The sequence below is a fragment of the Thunnus thynnus genome, chromosome 20, assembly GCF_963924715.1.
Source record: "Thunnus thynnus chromosome 20, fThuThy2.1, whole genome shotgun sequence".
NCBI classification, from domain to species: Eukaryota; Metazoa; Chordata; class Actinopteri; order Scombriformes; family Scombridae; genus Thunnus; species Thunnus thynnus.
Genome location: NC_089536.1, coordinates 5,018,338 through 5,039,750, shown reverse-complemented (window position 1 = coordinate 5,039,750; position 21,413 = coordinate 5,018,338). Strand labels below are relative to the sequence as shown.

Sequence of the window (21,413 nt, the reverse complement as noted above, 5' to 3'; positions counted from 1 at the left end):
AAAAAAGAATATTAGAAACAATTGTTTTAATGTGGTGATTCTTGGTGTATTAGCCTACGTAGATTCAGTACAACTAAATTGGTGTTTTTAAATAGCCTACATCTTCTGCGATGAATAACATTGCATGGGATAATAATAACAATACTACTACTACCTCTACTACTACTACTTCTAACAATAAAATATGTTACTACTACTACTACTACTACTACTACTACTACTAATAATAATAATAATAATAATAATAATGATAATAATAATAATAATAATAAGAAGAAGAAGAAGAAGAAGAAGAAGAAGAATACATTTTACTCTCTTAATACTTCCATGATACAAACTCTGTAATCAGATGCGTAGAAAAGGGGACTTTTGATACATTTTAAATCTGTTTACTCTGTTTTACCTGCATTTTACGGTGTCTTTGCACTAATGTCCTGTCTTATAGTCTATATTGTTTTTTGCACTACAGTCTTCATCTCTTGCACAATTTTGTTATGCACAGATTGTTCAGTTTATGTCCTTAACGTTTTATGTCGTGTGTTTTATGTCTCGCACTGTCTACCTGTTTAACATGCAGGCAATCATACATCCCATATGTAATACTTGCATGTGGATGGACTGACAATAAAGAGAGTCTAATTTGAACGACCTATTTTCGGTAGGACTACATTTCCCCAAAAGCCTCAATCCCGACATGCAAGCGGCACAGTGACGTCACATACGCTAAGTAACGTAGTGCCCGCACGTAATTCTCATTCAAGCAGCATTTGAATAAGGAAGATGGCGGCTGCAGCAGTGGTTGAGTTTCAGAGAGCTCAGTCTCTCATTAGCACGGACCGCAACGCCTCTATCGACATTCTCCACTCAATAGGTAGGTGTTTTGAAACGGACATTTTTCCTCTGTCCACCGGGGTTTGTTATTTCTCGGTCGGTGCTAGCTGGCGAGGTGTGCGTGCTAGCCGGAGCCGGCGGTGCTCCGTGCTGACTCACTGTTGAATGTAACGGTAACTGGATGTTAGCTTGTTAGCTCGTTAGCTCCTGTGCTAACTTTAGGCCGGGCCGTGAAATGTGTTACAGCTATCAGTAATATTATGTTTTGGACAATGTATTTGGATCTTGTGATGCTGTGTCTTTGTAATAGCTAACTGCTATTAGCTCTACTCGAGACACTCACGTTAGCATAGTTACTATTGTGGCTAACGTCATTAGCTTGTTGTCAAAAGCCTCTAACCATCTTAGTACCACAGTGAGAAAAGCGAAGAAAACTTTATGTTTTACTGACAACGGGACAAAATATAAGTGGTTGGCCAAGGTTTTCTCGTGTGTTTATGTCTGCGTATACTAATGACAAATGAGAATTTCCTTACTATGAACTGTAAACAGTTCCCACAGACATCACTGTCCTCAAACTGCCTTGTCACACTAGTCCAGTAGCTGTCAGTGGTGGAAGAAGTATTCTGACCCTTTACTTAAAGATCCCCTCCAGACATTTATTAGGAAATATAGAAATACTCTGCGTGGAACAACAATGTTTTTTTCCCCACAGACACAAAAAAGGACAATTACAATATAAAAATCCTTTAAAATTATATCTGCCGCTTCTCGCTATGAATATGTTTCATTTCAAAAGTTTAACAGCTGGACTCAAGATGTCTCCTACTTCACTGTAAAGTCAATTCTTAGTGTTTTGTACACTGGAGGCTTCGAGTTTCCACATCACACTTGTCCAAGTTGAATATTGGACCAGGATTGGCTTTCAAACTAGTTATGATATCACAAATCCTTCCTGTAGACACAAGCTTTAAAGTCAGATTTTCAACGAGCAACAAGAAACTTTCCACTTCCAGCAGTTGAACATGAAAACAGCCTTAAAGTGTCAAACTCTACACAGGGAGCCTCAAAAACATCCAACTGTAGGAATGAGAAGAAAAACATTTTTAAAAAAGTTTCACTTCAAGTAAAATCAGAAATACTGTCATCTAACAAAATCTCCATTATAAGTAAAATTCCTGAATTTAAAATGTTACTTTAAGTAAAAGGACAGAAGTATTATCAGAAAAATGTACTTAAAGTATCAAAAGTAAAAGTACTGTTTATGCAGAATGGCTTATTTTAGAGTGTTATATTATTCCAGTATATTATATTGTTTGTTTTTATCACTAACAAACACATGTGAGAGTATTTTAATGTTGTAGTTTATCAATGTGGAGCCAATTTTAGATACTTTGGGTAGATTTATAGTAATAGTACTGCATCATATTATATAAGAGTATCATACTTTATTTATATAGCACCTTTCACACAAACTGCCCAAACAATTTTTAAAACAGAAAAGAGAAGATAAGTTAGACTATTAGAAGATATTATTTTATGTAAAATGTTAATCTGAATTTTAACTAAAGCTGTCAAATACATGTAGTGGAGAAAGTACAATATTTCCCTCTGAAATGTAGTGAAGTGGTAGTAGCATCAAGTACAAGTACCTCAAAATTGTACTTGAATAAATGTACTTAGTTACTTTCCATCGCTGGTCCTGCTACACGGTTTTTTCTCCCAGATGTAAATAATCTTTAACCTAACATTTAGTTCTTTGTCACAGTGATTATTTGATAAATCTATTTTTTAAATCAGATTTATTTATTATATTTATTGGGTAAGTAGCAAGTATAAGGAATTCAGTGTGGTCCAGATGTCAACAGAGAGCAAGATAAACATGAACTTTAAGCAATAAACACAAACATAACAGTAAGAAAGGGACAGAAAATGACAAAGATTCTGTGGAGTGGACTATGTTTATACATATTGAAATGATAAAACCGTGTGTGTGCCAAAAAAACACACTTTTATGAGACATTCGACAGAAAGTCACTCCACAAAAATTTTAAGTGGTGTAGATCATTTATCAGGCATAAAGCCAAACATTCACTGCTTCTAGCCTCTCAGATGTGAGGATTAGCTGCTTCACTCTGTTTTACAGTCTTGTAAATTGAACATATTTGGGTTTTGGACTGTTTGTTTGACTAAAAAGCTATTTTAAGACCTAACTTTGGACTTTGGGACATTGTTATTGCCATCATTCACCCGTTTCCTGGCATTTTATAAAGTAAGGCATATGATTCATCAATAATGTGAATAAGCCTTAGTACGGCTACAACTAATGATTATTTTCATTAGCAATGAATTTGTTGGTTATTTTCTCAATTACACGATTAGTCACCTGGTCTGTAGAATATCAGAAAATGGTGAAAAGTGTTGATCACTGTTTCCCAAAGCCCAACATGACATCCTCAAATGTCTTCTTTTGTCCCGACTGACAGTCCACAACCCTGATATTTAGTTTACTATCATAGAAGACTAAATTAACATTTGAGAAGCTGGAATCAGAGAACTTTTTCTTTAAAAATGACTAAAAATGATTAAACAATTATTAAGATATTTGATGATTAATTATCTGTCAGTTGACTAATTGCTTTATAAAGTAATCATTGCAGCTCTAATCTGTAGCTGTAATATTTATGTGTGGGTTTAAAAATAAATATGAGAAGTAAAATAATGGTTTCCAAAGTTTAAAAGTCCAGAAACCATACTTGGTATGTTGAATTAATGTCTCACTATAGTTCTCTGCCAAGTATAAAATTCACAGGTTGCATCATATTGGAGGATTTAGAAGAATAAAAAGTTTCTAATGTGAACTTGTTGTCTTTCTGTAACAGTGAGGAGAGATGTTCAAGAGAACGATGAGGAAGCTGTCAGGGTTAAAGAACAGAGCATCCTGGAGCTCGGGACTCTCCTGGCCAAGACAGGACAGGCAGCAGGTAACGTTTCAACTCAACAGTATAAATGAAGTTTTCATCTAAGCCCCAGATCTACTTGAACCGTCTCTTACTACTTATACTATAAATCTCTGAAGTATTTCTGATACATTTCCTTTCATGGCTGTTTCCAGAGCTGGGGGGTCTGCTGAAATTCGTCAGGCCTTTCCTGATCTCTATCAGCAAGGCTAAGGCGGCCCGGCTGGTCCGTTCTCTGCTGGACCTCTTCCTCGACATGGAGGCAGCAACAGGGCAGGAGGTCGAGCTGTGTCTTGAATGCATTGAGTGGGCCAAGGCTGAGAAGAGGACCTTCCTACGACAGGCTCTGGAGGTAAGGAGGATTAGAACAGGCTTGTGGGTGCTTTTGCAGCAGCATTAAGACTGCAGAATATAATTAATTCCATCAGTGTTTTCTGAAAAGACTTAAATATCAGCAAGCTTCACTGCTGGGATTCGGCAACATGGCAGCATTTTTACTGGTCACTATCATCAACTGGCAACAGCCTGTTTGTAAATAGAATAGAGCCCCATATTGCTGGATCCATTGCAGTAACTTATAGCACCATTGTGCTTTTAGAGGTGAATTATTGCATTATGTTCGACACCTTGATTGCTGAAGAGGGTTAGGGTTAGGGTTAAATCAGCCAATAATTATCCACATGGCCAACAGCTGATGCACCCGTCCTCTCACAGAACCCCACTCATCAGCACAGTTTGTGATTAATGATAGTGGAAACAAAAGCGATATCGTTAAACATAAATAGTTGCTTCAAGGGAGTCGTATCAAATTTAACAAGTTGTGACTCATGAAGTGGGAGATGCTGTGATTTGATCCACATGCCAGGAGATATATAACACAGTGTAGCACTGTGGCCGTACTTTGGGTTAAAACCAAATGAAAATAGGAAGCTTGATAAATATAATGGAGCAAATGTGTGTAGTTTGCCTGAAGAAAGTGACAAAACGAGGTGCTAATGCTAATAATAATAATAATAATAATGCTAATACTGATGATCCTCCACATGCTGAGATCTATGATGACATCACCCTGCTATTGCAGCCAAAATGCTGCTTTGTGGCCAAAGAACTGCCAGCAGGTTCACACTCACAGCCAGGAATATCTGGAGATTTTGGCAGAATTACAATATACAGGATCAACACAAGATTTCATATTGGCTCTGAGAACTCAGACAACAAAAATCATCATAATGAAACTGGCGTGAACTGGAGTGAAAGCTGAGAAGACAGACGCTCTTCTGACAGGCCCTAGTTTGCTCTGAGACGCTCATCACAGGACTGTGTGCACTATGAGCTCAAGCTGTGAGAGGAGACCTGATGTATGCAGACGAGATCAACCTGAAAACACTCAAACACCATTTTTAGGAGCAGCTATTAAGAATGTACTTTGTATTTCTAGGCCCATGTTTGTGTTAAATCCGTCTTTGACAATTTAGACAACATAACATCATGTTGAAGATGTCTTATATTGTAATAACGCAATGCTCCAGGATACTGCATTTTGATGTGTGTTAAGCTGAAATTATAGTTCGTCATTAGAGGGTGTGCGCGTGGGCTCTTTGCGGACATCCGTGTATCTGCAATTAGTTGTGTTCCTGTAGACGGCGATCTACTGCGCCTGTGTGGAACACATTCCCCGAGCGGACCCCAGAAGGTAGTATAAACACATCAACTACCCGGTCTGTGGTGTCCGAAGCCGTCCGTGTGCGCGACCGCTTGGGAGTATAAATGAAGCTTTAGAGTTAAATTCCACCTTTGAGAACAGTTAGTTCACCTCCTCTATCTGGCACTTAATGTCAACAAGTATTTCTAGGAAATGAAGAAGCTTTCTCTGTAATTTGGCGTGTTCTTCCAAGACGTGTGTGGGTGGTGTTTCAACATCTCGCTGTTTGCCATGAATTGCTCATGATGACTGACATTTTAAAGAACCATGTAACCAGTTAAATGGCGTCACCTTTTCACACTGTATTTATTAAATGACCTCATCTACATTCATTGTATCGGGACTAATAACCCAATGTTCCATCATACCTGGAAAACGATTACAAAAATAGAAGTTTATGGGATATTAAGCCAGATTTCATAAAGGTGGAAAGTTTCCTGCAAAGATTGTTCATGAAAGTTATAATATACGTTATGTTTTGTCACAGTTATTGTGTAAGAAACCTGAAACAAAGAGCCGTGGCCGAGCTTGCTAATGCTGACTGTAAAACTCTAAAGCACAGAAATGCATCTGTCACACACATGTCACACATGTCTTCCATCAGACGGCTTCATGATCAGAAATGCAGTTGAAATAGGTCAATACAACGGAATAAGTCCAATCTAAGGTTTATGTCCTTTTGATTTTATTGATTATATGATCATAATTTATATCCTGTCTCTGATACCTGTAGGAGCTCTTGTATAAGGCAAAAGATGAAGCACAGCTGCTCTCCGACTGTCTAACAGCACTCTTCTCTCTCCCTCAGGCACGACTGATTTCACTCTATTTTGACACCAAAAGATACCAGGAGGCCTTGGCGCTCGGTGAGTGCTTAGAGACTGAGAGACTTTTTTTTTTTCTTTTGGTATATTTCAGCATCTGTGTTCTAACTTCACAGACATAACAAAAAGGCTGACACGACTATTGGCCCCCGACTTGTTTATCAAACATGAATACCACACAGATGTCTTCTAGTCCACGCAGCACAACACTTTCAAGAGATGTATTTTATTCTTGCAATCTCATGCCAAGTTGCTTTTATGGACATTTGTGCCGCCTGGTGAGAAATAACGGCACACATCAGGACTATAATTGTACATTTACCTTCTAGCTGTTTACAAACCGTTATTGCAACAGTTAACACGCATGTCGTTAACTCTCCCTCATAACTCTTTCCCTCAGGCTCCCAGTTGCTCCAGGAACTGAAAAAGATGGATGACAAAGCTCTGCTGGTAGAGGTTCAGTTGCTTGAAAGTAAGACGTACCACGCTCTCAGTAACCTGCCCAAGGCCCGCGCAGCCCTCACCTCAGCCAGGACCACCGCCAACGCCATCTACTGTCCTCCAAAACTCCAGGCAGCGCTGGACATGCAGTCAGGTCAGAGGTCTTCACTGTCTGTACTCACATGATGCGTGCGTTACCAGATAGCTGGGGTTTAGTAGTATCACAGAGCATATTAAAACAGAGTAAAAATAACTTTCAGATACAGTGATTCTCAGTTTTTGCATTGACTTTATTGCCGTTTGAGAAGCTCTACCATCAGACACCTTAGTAGGATAAAAGAAACCACACAATGCATTTAAAAGGCCGACAGATGTGATTAATAAACTTAACGATGGCTCAGTTCCATTGTCCAGTGAGCGACGAGCGTTCACAGTAACACAGACCTGCAACTGGCTCCCTTAAAAGGAATACAGGCATTGTTACTGTTATTAGTTACACCTGTGCTTCTCTTTTTTATGACATGTCAAAATGTCTTCTGTGTGAAAAAGTCTTATTAGGTTTGTGCTACTGCTGGGTCAAGTTATGCTTCCCAGGTTCATGGGTCAGGGAAGTAGCAATGACTCGTCTTACGGTCTCCGTTTTTGATACAAGACTCGTCTGGAAATGATTTAATTCAGCTTGGTCGTACGTGTAGTTTATGAAGCATCGACTCTGCAGAGATTATTCGCTACCACTCCAAACATCTTAACCTTGTTAACAACTATTAAAACAAAGACATCCTGTACTGAACAACAGAGAGAGAGAGCGGCGTATTCATCCAAGGGTTCATTTTCCTGTCTTAGTTGAGGAGAGAACTGTACAGTCGACACCCAAACGCCTGTCTTCACCCCTGAATCTGCCAGACCGCGTTGTCTTTACCATCTACCAGCAGTCAGAGCAGAAGAACAGAGAGGATTATCTGTGTAGAATATTCATGCGATGACTTCTTTCACATTATTCTGATTGCTTGCATTTATGTCGGCAGAAAAAGTAGAAAATCCCAGTGAAAACTGGTGGTGTGTGTGTGTGCATGTATTATCTGCCACAGTAGGTTTTTAATGCTACCACTGGGGGGTGCTAAAGTGTGAAATACACACATAGCATTACACACTGGATAATGGCGTTTTACTGTTTAAAGAGTTTGATCTCAGTGTTGTGATCTTTTGGTTAATCTGATTTAAACTTATGATCAGTTTTATGGCGGTTAATTATCACATTTTTGTGGCCATCATGTGACACATTGCTGCACCATCAGTAGGTCTTACCTTTACAAAAAAACCGTATAATAACATTATGATTCATACAACTCAGTCAGAACCATTCATAAAGTAACTTTCCTCAACAGTGAGTGTGACTCAGCTCATTTCACAATGATAACCATCTCAAAGTCACACAGTTTGTGTTCACCAGTCTGGAGGTGGAAGAGCTGTGAGGCTTTGATAGAATCTTGTAGTGACTTAACAACAGCATGAACTGGAAACACAAGCTTATGTTTAATACTGCAGTAATGTTCAATTTTATTATGAGTAAGTTGTCCTTGTCAGGCAACGCTCAATGAAATCAACACAGCACCAAAGTTTCTAAATGACTGTTGTGTAGATAAGCGAGACGTTTAATAGACTGAACACTCTATAGCTACAGTGTTTTAATTTCAGCCCTGCAAGTTTCTCCAGTTTGTGTCGACGCTTTCAGCTTTCAAGGTGACTGACACAGTTTGTTTTTGGCCGTAGACGGTAACTATCACGCCGTGTCGTCTCTGTTGTTGCAGGGATCATCCATGCAGCAGAAGAGAAGGACTGGAAGACGGCCTACTCCTACTTCTTCGAGGCCTTTGAGGGCTACGACTCCATTGACAGCCCCCGAGCCATCACAGCGCTCAAATACATGCTTCTCTGCAAAATTGTTCTCAACTTGTAAGTAGCACTCAAAACTCGGTGTACAATGTTTTACAGTTTGAACTTCTATAGCATGGCCTGGCATTGTTCATTTCTCTTTCAGACCAGAGGAGGTACAAGCCCTGATCAGCGGTAAACTGGCCCTGCGATACGCCGGCCGCCAGGCAAGGACCAGTCATTTTCTACTGGTAGCAGATCGGGCAGAGCAGCAGTGTTAAATATTGACAACATTTTTTTTTTTCCTGGAAAATGCTGCTGTTGAAAGTGGTTGAAACCCAAATGACTGTTCAAACTATTAGTTTTGTTTGAAGTAAATGAGCAGCTTCTAGTGTTTAACAGCCCTGGTTTGTTTAGAAGACCTCCTGAAACACCCTGTGATAGTAAATAAACTACTGCGTCTTGCAGTTTGGTTGACATTTTGTGAACATTGAAAGATTTTTGTAGGTATTTCAATGTTTAGGAATATCAGTATCAATATTTAAAACTGACTAAATCATTCAAGAAGTAAAACAACTATTTGATAGACATCTCTGTGTTGGACAGGTAAACAATTAAGCTTTTTTATGACACTTCTTTTTTTGTGTTTATCCCTCCAGACAGATGCACTGAAATGTGTTGCCCAGGCCAGCAAGAACAGATCATTAGCAGACTTTGAAAAGGTACGAACCCTTTTTGCAGTATTTTTTCTGCACAGATTGCTTCGCTGTTGAGTTTTTTTGTTGTTTGTTGTTGTTTTTTTTAAGTGAAAGTTTTGCGTCTTCCAGGCCCTCACAGAGTACAGAGCGGAGCTGAGGGACGACCCGATTATCAACACTCACCTGGCCAAGCTGTACGACAGCCTGCTGGAACAAAACCTCATCCGAGTCATTGAACCTTTTTCCAGAGTACAGGTAAAGGAGCTCCGAGGCTTATTGTACGGAACTTACCACAATCTTTTCTTGTACCTCAGTGTGGTGTCAGTTGTTTTGTGACCTTGTCCTTAAGACAACCATATTATTCAGTCAGTAATTTAAACGTTGGCTAATCAGTGTTTACTTGCTGTTACCATTAATGTGTTTTGGTCCACACCGTATTTTACCTTGTATGGTTTTTGAAAAGGTGAAACATAACAGTGTTGCATTATGTCCATATTCTAAGTTAAATGTGTATCTACTACTGTACTTGTTTGTTGAAATGATGGCGCTCAAGTTTTAGTAAGATAAAATAATTTTTATATCTTGTATTTTTTTTTATAATATCTTTATTGATATAACACCTTTTTAAAAACAAAGTTTACAAAGTGCTTTGACAGACAAAGCAAAAAGCAGTACAACGCAAAGCAAAGACATGAAACAGAAAACAATAACAGATCTGACCTTTCAAAAGATGGTGGCCAAAGGCGAAGAAAGACAATAAAGAGATGATAAAAAGTTTAAAAGAAAGATGATCTAAAGACAACGTTACATAAAAGCAAGTCTGTAAGAATGGGTTTTAAGAAGTGATTTAAAAGAAGCTACTGATTCTGCGGAGCCTCATCTCCTCAGGCGGGTTGTAGCTTGGAGCTTCAGACCCAGACGTGCTTTAAACGTGATCAGTAAAATCTTAAAATCAATTCTAAAACCAACAGGGAGCCAACGGAGAGAAGCCAGGATCAGGGTGATGTGATGTTGTCTGTTAAAACCAGTAAGAAGCCGAACTGCTGCGTTCTGGACTAGTTGGAGGCGGAACAGGGATTTTTGTGTTGTACCGGAAAGGAGGGAGTTGCAGTAATCTAATCTCGAGAAAATAAAAGTGTGGATGATTTTTTTCAAGGTTTGAATGGTGGAGCATCGGCTTAATTCTGGAGATGGTTCTGATGTGGAGAAAGCAGGACTGGACAACTTTGTTAATGTGTGGTTTGAAACTTTTTAATTTCCCTCTCTTTCTGTTTTCAGATAGAACACATATCAGGTCTAATCAAACTCTCAAAGGTATGTATTTAGAGTGTATTATGAGTGTTAAAATCACCATCATCTCTTAAAACGCGTGTTCTTTACAAATGTGTTTTTCTTTGCAGGGGGATGTTGAGAGGAAATTATCACAGATGATTCTGGACAAAAAGTTTCACGGTCAGTGGAATCATCTCCTCCTGTAAAACAGATATCAGAAATACGAGCTGTATGGGGAAGAACAAAAGCCTGAAGTGTAAACTGAAATGTATTTTTCTGACTCTGCTGCAGGAATCCTTGACCAGGGTGAAGGTGTCTTGATCATTTTTGAAGAGCCTCCAGTGGACAAAACATACGAAGCAGCCTTGGAAACAATTCAGAACATGAGCAAAGTCGTGGATTCACTTTACAACAAAGCCAAGAAGCTGACATAGGTGAGAATACTTTAGGAAGTGAACACAAACTGCCTTTTAGCTACTCAGAGGTCAAGATTAATGAGATTCTTCTAGTTGGCCTATTAGCTTATATGTACAGTATGTAATTTATTTTGAAACATGGCTTTCATGCTCCTTTTTTTTGTCTTTGTTCATCCTCAGAACAGATTGCCACGGCAGTGCGATGGAGGAACTGTGTGTGTTTGACCAGCGTGTGTAACATTTTAAGAAGGGGACAAGGGAGAGCAAAGAATAGTCCCACAAACTGCAACAAACAGGATTCCCCCATCAAACTCCCCCCATCCCCCCCCTCCTTCTCTCCCTCAACGGACAATTTAATCACTTCTCTCTCTTCTTCTTTTTTTTTTTTGTTTGTTTTTCTTTTTTCCTCTTAATTTTGATATCTCTTCAGGATTCTGTATAACACTCAGCGGCCAAATCAGGCCATCAGGGAATATTGTACAACCACAATAAAAAGATTAAAAGGATTTAGAATACATATATGTTTATATCTGCTATAAGGTTGGGCTTACCGAGCCTTAAGCTGTCTCTCCACTGCAACCTCAAAGGTGCAACATTGACCTCTGCAGCCTCGGACTCTGCTACCGAACCGCGTACGCAGAAAAGAGGCGTTCTCCTTCTTCTTGTCCATATCTTTCAGAAGCACACTGTTCAGTTTTTGGAAGGTTGGGATGCTCCTTGGGATTCTGAATTTTGGTCAAAGAGCTCCCTCTAGCTCTTTTTTTTTCTTTTACTTTTTTTTTTTTTTTCTTCACCATATCAATGCCAACAGTTAAGTCCCCACTGTATTTCAGATATGTATTAAACTCACTTTATTTGGTTTTGGTTTTGTGTTTTTGTTTTAAGAAAAAAAAAAAAAAAAAAAGAATCAGATGGTTGCCACATGTCTGCCCCCCCCCTCCTCTCCCCCACACTTCCCTGCTTATGTACGTTTATAGAACAGACAGGATGCCATTTCACCACCAGTGCCACTTTTTTCGGCGCTTGTTTGCCTCAGCATTTGGGTGCAATATGAAACCAGAAGGCAGAGACGGAGATGTATTCATTGCCTCTGAGCGTCTGTGAACTATCCCTGAGTGAGCATTGATCCATTGTTAGTTCCTAGCACTAGTGTGGTATGCTAGTAACCAAACAATTTGTATGGTTTTGATTTGGGTTTTTTGATTTTTTTTGTTTTGTTTTGTTTTGTTTTGTTTTACTCTTATAAAGACATTTTCAAAAATAAATATTTTGTATTTTAAGGATTTTGTCTTGTCTCTTGCAAAAAAACCCAAAAACAAACAAACAAAAAAAAATCAGATTTGACCTGGCAACTGTTTCATTGGTCAGTTATAGTATTTCAGTTTTACAGTATCAGGGTGAGAAGACGGGTATTTGAAATGCACTTAAATAATGAGAATGTGGCCCAGAAAATGTAAACACTATTTAGGAGAAAGTGTGGGTGTTCAGGCAGTCAGCAGTAGTTCTTTTAACCTGGAAATTGGCCAACAGGTATATGGATGTTAACGCTATAAAATACAGAAAATACCCACATGAGTCTCTTCCTTCTGCTGCTATATTTGTGACTAATTTGGAAAAAAAACCAACTTCACATCAAAGGGCATTAAATCAGTTTAACTGACAGCTTTGGATTGTTTTTTTTATTTTTTTATTTTTTACACAAGCGGTGTAATGTTTACTTGATGTGTCAGCCTTGGGTGCAGACATGATTTTTACTGTGAAACACTTTCTCTGGTTTGGGTTGGGTCTCATCACAAGAGATACAAGGAAGGTTTAGTTTTACAACCCTCTTTCCTTCCCATTTATCAGATTTCCTCATATCAGTGTTCAAAGAACAACCACATCTGCAGGATTTCTCCTTCTTTTCCTCTCAAGATTTTTTTTTATGATAAGCACAATTGTGTCATTTTAACTGTAGCTGCCGTGCTCGTGCAGAAGAAGAAGAAGAAGCATTTCCAAATATTCAAATCTAAATATTCTATCACGAAGAGGAACTTTTTAGATTTCATGACCTTCACTTGTTTACAGAGGTACAGCTTTTACTGTGACTCTTTCAACATCCACAATAAAGAGATTAATTTGTCTCTAATTCAAACTAAATGTTTTTCTATTATTATAATTGCATGTTCCTTTTTAAAAAAACATTTCAATATAGATCTCAGCCATTCACATGCTTCATTTTTTCAGTATAGATTAATATCAAATGTGCAAATGTTCATTGCTGACAGACTGGTATCGTTATCTGATGTTCAACTGAGTTAAAATGTTTCTTTTAAGCATCTCATCTAATTTGACTATGAAAACAGAAACAGAGGCCTACTGTATGTGTTCATGTGTTAGGTAAAAAAGACACATGTCTTGACACCTTTCTACGAAAATTTAAAAAAAACAAAAAAAAAAGATATTTACTGTAGACATTATCTGGATTTTTACAGTCCAACGGTTGTAAAATAAAAATAAAAAAATATATAAAATATTGCTAGAATGTTAAACAAATATATAAATCTGCACAAAAACATGAAAAACATTGCGGAAATACCTTAAAATTACCTAATTTAAATAAAGGCTTGTTTTATACAGTATTCTTGTGTAAATTTATAGAATTATTCAGTTTATCTTTAAGGCTACCCAATCAAAGCACAGATTTCTGGATGTAAAACACAGAAAAATTACATAAAATTATGTTCAAATTACCCTCCTTCAACACCCATTAAACATATCTTGAGAGCTTTAATTGTATGTGATTATCTTATCTATTTACAGTAAATTTCTGGTAAATATTGGTTTTATACCGTACAAAAAAAATAGGATCATGTAAAAATGGCTTAAAAACAGAATTTCATAATCTTACTTCATATAAACATTTCAAAGTAATTACACGCAACTATCCAATATATCTACAGACTTTTCCAATTAATGTATGAGATTTACTGTATATTAACAGTATTTGATGGTAATTGCAAGCAACTATGAAATATATCTGTCTGACACTCTTCTACAGAGGGATATTTTTTATATATTGTGTGTACACTGCCATCATTCTTCAGAACCTGCCACTTATAGGCTTTTTGAGGCTAAAAACAGCTATTGTATTTACAATGGTATGAAAAAATGTTTGCCCCCTTTCTGATTTTATTTTTTTTGCATGTTTGTCACCTAAATGTTTAAGATCAAAACAAATTTAAATATAAGACAAAGACAACACAAAATGCTGTTTTTAAATGAAGGTTTTTATCATTAAGGGAAAAACAAAATCTAAACCTACATGACCCTGTGTGAAAAAGTGATTGCCCCCTAAACCTAATAACTGGTTGGGCCTCCCTTAGCAGCAACAACTGCAATCAAGCGTTTGCGATAACTTGCAATGAGTTTTTTTTACAGCGCTGTGGAGGAATTTTGGCCCACTCATCTTTGCAGAATTGTTGTAATTCAGCCACATTGGAGGGTTTTCGAGCATGAATCGCCTTTTTAAAAAAGGTCATGCCACAGCATCTTAATAGGATTCAGGTCAGGACTTTGACTAAGCCACTCCAAAGTCTTCATCTTGTTTTTCCTTCAGCCATTCAGAAGTGGTGGACTTGCTGGTGTGTTTTGGATCATTGTTCTGCTGCAGAACCAACGATCGCTTCAGCTTGAGGTCACGAACAGATGGCCGGACATTTTCCTTCAGGATTTTTTTGGTAGACAGCAGAATTCATGGTTCCATTTATCTTCCAGGTCCTGAAGCAGCAAAACAGCCCCAGACCATCACACTACCACCACCATATTTTACTGTTGGTATGATGTTACTTTTACACCAGATGTAATGGGACACACATCTTCCAAAAAGTTCAACTTTTGTCTCGTCAGTCCACAGAGTATTTTCCCAAAAGTCTTGGGGATCATCAAGATGTTTTCTGGCAAAAATGAGACGAGCCTTTATGTTCTTTTTGCTCAGCAGTGGTTTTCGTCTTGGAACTCTGCCATGCAGGCCATTTTTGCCCAGTCTCTTTCTTATGGTGGAGTCATGAACACTGACCTTAACTGAGGCAAGTGAGGCCTGCAGTTATTTGGATGTTGTTGTGGGGTCTTTTGGGACCTCTTGGATGAGTTGTTGCTGCGTTTTTGGGGTAATTTTGGTCGGCCGGCCACTCCTGGGAAGGTTCACCACTCATGTTTTCGCCATATGTGGATAATGGCTCTCACTGTGGTTCGCTGGAGTCCCAAAGCTTTAGAAATGGCTTTATAACCTTTTCCAGACTGATAGATCTCAATTACTTTCTTTCTCATTTGTTCCTGAATTTCTTTGGATCTCGGCATGATGTCCAGCTTTTGAGGATCTTTTGGTCTACTTCACTTTGTCAGGCAGGTCCTATTTAAGTGATTTCTTGATTGAGAGCAGGTGTGGCAGTAATCAGGCCTGGATGTGGCTAGAGAAATTGAACTCAGGTGTGATAAACCAGTTATGTTCTAACAAACACTTTTTCACACCACTGTAGGTCTTGATGCACAACATATTGGTGTTGGGGCTACATATCAAACCAAATGGTGTCCCCGAGAGCCTTGCAATTCGAAATGTTGATGGGCAAGTAGTCAAAGATGAGTAGACAAGGGGAGAAACAGAGTTATAAAACTAGAATTTTAATAATAAAGACTGACCAAATTCAAATTCTTAGCATCTTATCACTTATTGTTATACATGAAAATACTTTAAATCTTACTTCTGGTCATTTTCATTGAGTTGTATTTATAAATGACCAGTTTGATAACACCTAAACAACGTGATGACATGTGATACAAGGAATGCTGAAAGCAGGTAAACAACCTCACTGTGACTGTACTGTGAATTGAAGACCTAGATATGGTTTCATATTGTGAGTGTCGCCTCAAAATGAAATATTAGAAAGCACATTGATAACCTAAAGTTCCTTTACAAGAGTTTCAAAATGCCTTAATGTGATACTGAGCTAATTTAGTGAAAATTACAAATTACAATAAATAATTTGTGTACTTATTGCAAATGTGTTGCATTTAATTACCACCCATGATAACATGATAACAATACACATCCCTTATTTGATTTTAAGGGGGAAAAATATCATTTAACACATTATTTCTTTAAGTTAGCGGGTTTTTATAACTCCCAGACATTTAGCATTTTAATAGACTTTTAAAAATGGCAGAAAGGAGGCACAATACACAAGTAAAATTAACTTTATTTCATGAATTGTTGCATTTTTTACTGACAGAATTTGATCATGTTGTGTACGTCATCACTGGTGAATACAAATCCAACAAAACAATACCACAATGATTTATGATGTAGAATTCAATTTATGGGACCAGTATGAGCTACTGTACATGTTTCATGTGTGCACTGTACAAAGATTAACCATCTCTTCTAATCATCCACAGGAAAACATGTATTTAATACACTCAGGTCTCAAAATGTCTTGGATTTTTTTTTAACTTATTGTTTACTATAAGTACACATATCTTGTCATGCTTTGATCAGACATCTGGCATTTAACCGCGTGGTGTCTCTGTTGATCGCTGCATTCTTTCAAACAGATGAATTAGGCCAGACTGTGTATGTAATCACTGATTAATATAAATTCTCAAATTCATTTATTTTTAAATTTCCAATAACTGTAAAGACCCAGCTCCATGTGTGTCTTGGTACAGTTAGTGGCTCAGACAGCAGACATGAAACCCAGCAAAAGCATTCGAGGTGAGCGACACTCCATCCACAGCTGTCTTCCCTGCTGTCTCACAAGCTCTCTACTCTGGTCCTCTGGAAACTCTGTAATAAAAGAAAATGTTTTGTTAAGTTTAAAACAGATGTCTTAAATAAATTAAGTAAATTCAGTATGAATCTATTAACTTAAACTTTTGCTACACATCCTTCACAGAAGCCGGTGTGGTGGTGCGAGTGAGTAAACCTGAAAAACACTGAGGCAAAATTCCCTGAAAAAGTCCCAAAAATATTGTCTGTCTAGTCTAGTAGAGCCACATATGTAATGCTAGATTGTGCACCAGCAAAGGTTAAATAAGAGAACTGTAATACGGCTGCTAAAACTGTTCAAAAAAGACTATATTTGTTAGTTGTGTTGTAATTTATCTGTACTTCAGCACATTGGCTTTGAAATGAAGTTGGACTCACCTGTACATGACGTCGATGTCTGCAGCGGCTCAGTGCGTCTCTGTAACACACGCTGCGTTTACTTTGAAAATCCCTGGGTTGGTTCCGCTGCCTTTCCGTTTTTCTTTTAACATAGTTTTATCTCGAAAGTGTGTAAAAGAAGTTATGAGTTATGTTCATTATTTAGGCCGGCTATTTGTTTATTTATTTAGTATGGCTCTCCTTAAATTGAGCTGCGGCCAACACGCTTCAAAACCATACAAAACACGTAACTTTTACTTTGAAGGCGCGCTGTCTCTGTTTCCGGCTCTCGACTCTCTTGTTTCAATTTTCTTTGTACAAGTTGGACAATGGAGAAAGCGGACACTTTAGCGCGCTGAATTGTATTTTACTTCTTAAGACAATGAAATCTGGAAATACCCCGAAAAATGGGGTTTTTCATTATACAACGTGAACAACTGCAAATTAATTATACTTCATGCACGTATCGGCGAAGGCCTCTAGGATCATAACTACTTTTCATATAACGTGTGGTATAAAAGTTACACATTATAAACATTTTGATACCAGAAAGGAAGTTGGCAAGCATGATAATTTATCTGTTTCCATTCTGTCAGTCTGTGACCAGGCTTGAACTGTACTTACTGGACCTAGAGTTCCCTCTACTGGTCTTTGACTGCAAATATGATGGTGACTCTCCAAAAAAAATAAAGCAAGAGATACTGCACATTATGGATATTCGTTCTGACATTGGATGAAACTGTGAAATTGAGTCACCTCCCTTGATTGAGATGGAAATGAAGCACTGAAATACTCAACAAAGTGTTTAAGTTCTGTTGCAGTGAAACAGGTTGAGCTGTAGTGTAATGACATAAAGATAATAAAGAAAGTAATATAATTATAGTCTAGGAGAGATAAAATCACACAAGTCAGTTAAAATCAGGTTTAAAAAGGTGTGGTTTTTAACTGACTGTTAAAAGAAAAGACACAAGTATCTGTGATTGTTAACGGTCATTCATTCCACAGTTTCAGTGCCATGACAGCAAATGCAGAGTTACCTTTGTAACAAGTCTTGACTTGTGAGAAGAGCTTGTTCTGCTGACCTAATAGGCTTAGCAGGTCAGAAAATTAACTTGAAGCTAATCCATTTAACAAATTTTGTGTGTGTACTCTGGAAGCAACGGGAAGCTAATAAACAGATGCTAAAATCAGGGTTAATGTGTGTTTGTGGTTCCAGTTAAGATCTGGGCAGCTGCATTTCGGACCAATTACAGATAATTTAGTGTTGGTGTCTGTTGGTAGAGAGACAGTAATCTACACGGGATGAAATAAAGGAATGAATAACTTTCTCCATCTGTCAAGGTTGGGAACTACTGACAGATACAATATATTACATTTTATAAACTTGTGTTTTTTATGTAAAATCTTAATCTGAAAAGTAACTAATAACTAAAGCTGTAAGATAAATGTAAAAAAGTACATTTCCCTCTGCAGTGTAGTGGAGTAGAAGTATAAAATGCTGCTAAAGCTGTTCCCTTTGATGGATATTTAACTTACTAATATCATTTTCTATCATTTTTCATTTAATTATCTACTAATTGTTTTCTGCTAAGAAATCTGATGGGATTCTGGATGCGTTGACTTGGCATACCGGCCTCCAGCTACTGGCACCCAAAGAAATTTGGGGATTATCCAAAACTGATTTTATTGTAACCTCAAATGAACAGGCTCCGTCCCACATGAAGGCTGTTCAGGATGGCCAGCTTTTGATTGTTATTATTATTATTATTGTTATATTTTGTTATTAAAAATGAAAAATGAGTAAATACATTTTTAAAAATCAGTACAATAATAATAACTAACTTTATTTATACAGTAAGTACTACAATTAGGAAGTAAATTCAGACAATTAAAATGAAGTACAATAAAATAGTATAAGATTAAAAATAATCACCCGCCAACAGCATTCTGTCACTTCATTTTGTACACAAATACCAGACACTGCTTTATTGTTCACAGTTTTTTCCTGCAGTCTTTATTTGTATATTCTGTCATGACAGATTTCTCTTATGTGTTAATGTATGTTAAGGGTTAATACATCCAGACCATAAAAAGAAAGCCTGTTTCATCAAGTTGTGCTCATTTGTCACATTTTAAATGTGCTCAGACATCATACATCATAACTCAAAAGGTCTCTCTTAAGCCTATAGTGAAAAGACTGTGTAATGAATTGGATATTTATTACCAACTGCCATGAAGAGTTCTTTCAGATGAACAAGTGTGGGAGGTTTGGGCTTCATCTAAAATGAGTCATGATCAGAAGACATATGGACTGTCTGACAGGTGTCTGTGGCTGCTATTCTTTACTTTTCAGATCTTACCAGATATTCAGGTATTTCACCCAACAACACCCAACTGTGGGTGCAAGGAGTACTTTTCCATCTTCTGCCAAAGTGATCATCAGAACTTCACATTTTAACATCACATTAAACAAAAATATTTCTGTATCTCAGTTTATTTTACTGTAACTATCAAATTAAAAGTGAAAACTATGACATTACATCTTCCTGCAGGTAACTCTTGAAAACAGAGCACAGACACACCTACTGTAACCTCCTCAGTGAGGTGTGACGGTGTGTCTCTGGGAGGGTGTGACTTCATACTTGTCTCCAAACCAAACTCCGAGCTGGTTTCAGAGGACTATCTGCCTTCCTGTGTGTGTGTGACATAAAGCAAAGTAAGTGCATTTATTTTGAGCTAATCAGGCAGGATTCATCAAAGCTAGAATCATTTTGAAAAACAAACATCTAATAGTTATATAGAGGATAATTGTGTGTAATAACTGACAGTAGAGATGTCTTTAGCACTTTATTTTGTGTTGAGATTAAATACTGTGCTGCAGCTATGTAATGATGTAATGTTTGGTGTCCTGGATGTATCGTACATGTGTCTAGAAAGGTTGTCTGCATGCCTTTTCACATCATATGTCGACAAGATGAGATATAATTCTACCTGATGCTATTTAATGAAGAACCTTCATAGCAGTTTCTACTGAAACTATAAAATCTACGATAATGATAACAGACTTTGATCAATTTCTGTTGTTCACAGCTCTTTCCTTTCCCTCTGTCACTTCCAGCTGCCATCACCATGCCTGAGACTGCAGAGTCGCATGCCGTCATCCTTACCACCAACCGCAACTGCACCATAGAGATCACTAATGTCAGCACTACCTACTGTCTCGTCAACCCAAAGTAAGATTCAGACAATGTGGGACTTTATTCAAATGCAAAGCTGCTTTGCTTGATGACATATTGATTTTCTTTTTTTGTGTCTGAACCAATAAAAACTGAAATATTCTTGAATCCATAAAAGCATGACTGCATCTACTCTCCTCTACCCTCCAGGGTCTACATGGAAAGTGGCTTCTGCTTCAGCCCTCCTCAACCCACCGTGCGCACCAACAAGACCGAGGTGTGTTCCTTCACCAAGGACGACAACACGGCATCGGGTGCTGTGGGTGTCTTGACCTACGAGCTGTTTGACATGCACAGGCGCCACTGCAACGAGCTGATTGCCGTCATGTTCTCGGTGCCGTTTGATTATAACTTCTACAAGAACTGGTTGGGGGTGGGCGTCTTTGAGCACACGCGAGCCTGCGACGAGAAGCTGTATAAGCTAATGTACAATGATAAGGATTTCACCAACTTTGAGCGCCACGAGGCCGATGGCTCAGGTGTGGCTTACAAGGGAAGGGTGGTGGACGTGAGGGCCTGCATGTCTGATGAGGGCAGGGCTATTGTTAAACTGGAGGTGTATGATAAGATGGGCAGATGAATCTGTTTGTACTGAGTGACAATAAAAATGGATGCATTGTTGTTGTTGTGAGAACACAGTTGATGCAGATATTCCTGAAAACTTACAATGTCTGTCATTCATGTCATATATGGGTGCTTTAAACAAATAAACAATATAATTGATTTCTTGTCTTTGACGTTTTTTATTTAATTTGAGCAGAAAACATCACAAATTATCATGACAGTGTAAAACAAAATCAAGTTGTACATCTTTTCAGTGTACATAACATGAATCATACTTTGGTTAAAATTACCAACAGCATGTTATATGGAGGTATTGCATGTTCGTTTCCACATGCAGACAGCAAAAGCAATGTCACAATCACAGAGACAGAAGGTGTGGTGCATAAGGAAGCACTGAGGTATGAGAAAACGTTACA

General features: G+C 37.9%; 2 protein-coding genes across 4 annotated transcripts; both read left to right on the top strand.

Annotated features, from left to right (window-relative positions):
* Positions 1-736: 736 nt before the first annotated feature.
* On the top strand, positions 737-12,296 carry psmd11b (proteasome 26S subunit, non-ATPase 11b). Of its 2 annotated transcripts, none has more exons than XM_067576040.1 (13): positions 737-871; positions 3,714-3,815; positions 3,947-4,143; positions 6,302-6,359; positions 6,718-6,912; positions 8,567-8,711; positions 8,797-8,857; positions 9,290-9,352; positions 9,458-9,583; positions 10,607-10,642; positions 10,729-10,780; positions 10,892-11,034; positions 11,202-12,296. In XM_067576040.1, exons 1-12 carry the CDS (start codon positions 781-783, stop codon positions 11,032-11,034), a joined length of 1,269 nt encoding a protein of 422 aa, XP_067432141.1. In that variant the 5' UTR covers positions 737-780; the 3' UTR covers positions 11,202-12,296. The 2 variants fall into 2 exon arrangements, with proteins under 2 accessions (XP_067432141.1, XP_067432139.1); XM_067576038.1 differs by having other exon boundaries at positions 11,197-12,296.
* Positions 12,297-15,520: 3,224 nt separating this feature from the next.
* LOC137172161 (DELTA-sagatoxin-Srs1a-like) lies at positions 15,521-21,156 on the top strand. 2 transcript variants are annotated; one of them, XM_067576450.1, is made up of 4 exons: positions 15,521-15,850; positions 19,750-19,913; positions 20,316-20,430; positions 20,584-21,156. In XM_067576450.1, the coding sequence occupies exons 3-4, from the start codon at positions 20,327-20,329 to the stop codon at positions 21,011-21,013; spliced, it is 534 nt and encodes a 177-aa protein (XP_067432551.1). In that variant the 5' UTR covers positions 15,521-15,850; positions 19,750-19,913; positions 20,316-20,326; the 3' UTR covers positions 21,014-21,156. The 2 variants fall into 2 exon arrangements, with proteins under 2 accessions (XP_067432551.1, XP_067432552.1); XM_067576451.1 differs by having other exon boundaries at positions 20,288-20,430.
* The last annotated feature ends 257 nt before the right edge of the window (positions 21,157-21,413 follow it).

Bases quoted from the DNA above. Each gene is read 5' to 3' on its own strand.
- LOC137172161 (XM_067576450.1), top strand. From the start codon at position 20,327: ATGCCTGAGACTGCAGAGTCGCATGCCGTCATCCTTACCACCAACCGC. The intron at 20,431-20,583 runs GTAAGATTCAGA...TCTACCCTCCAG, and splicing joins TACTGTCTCGTCAACCCAAA to GGTCTACATGGAAAGTGGCT.
- psmd11b (XM_067576040.1), top strand. From the start codon at position 781: ATGGCGGCTGCAGCAGTGGTTGAGTTTCAGAGAGCTCAGTCTCTCATT. The intron at 4,144-6,301 runs GTAAGGAGGATT...TCTCTCCCTCAG, and splicing joins TCCTACGACAGGCTCTGGAG to GCACGACTGATTTCACTCTA. The intron at 10,643-10,728 runs GTATGTATTTAG...TTTTCTTTGCAG, and splicing joins GTCTAATCAAACTCTCAAAG to GGGGATGTTGAGAGGAAATT.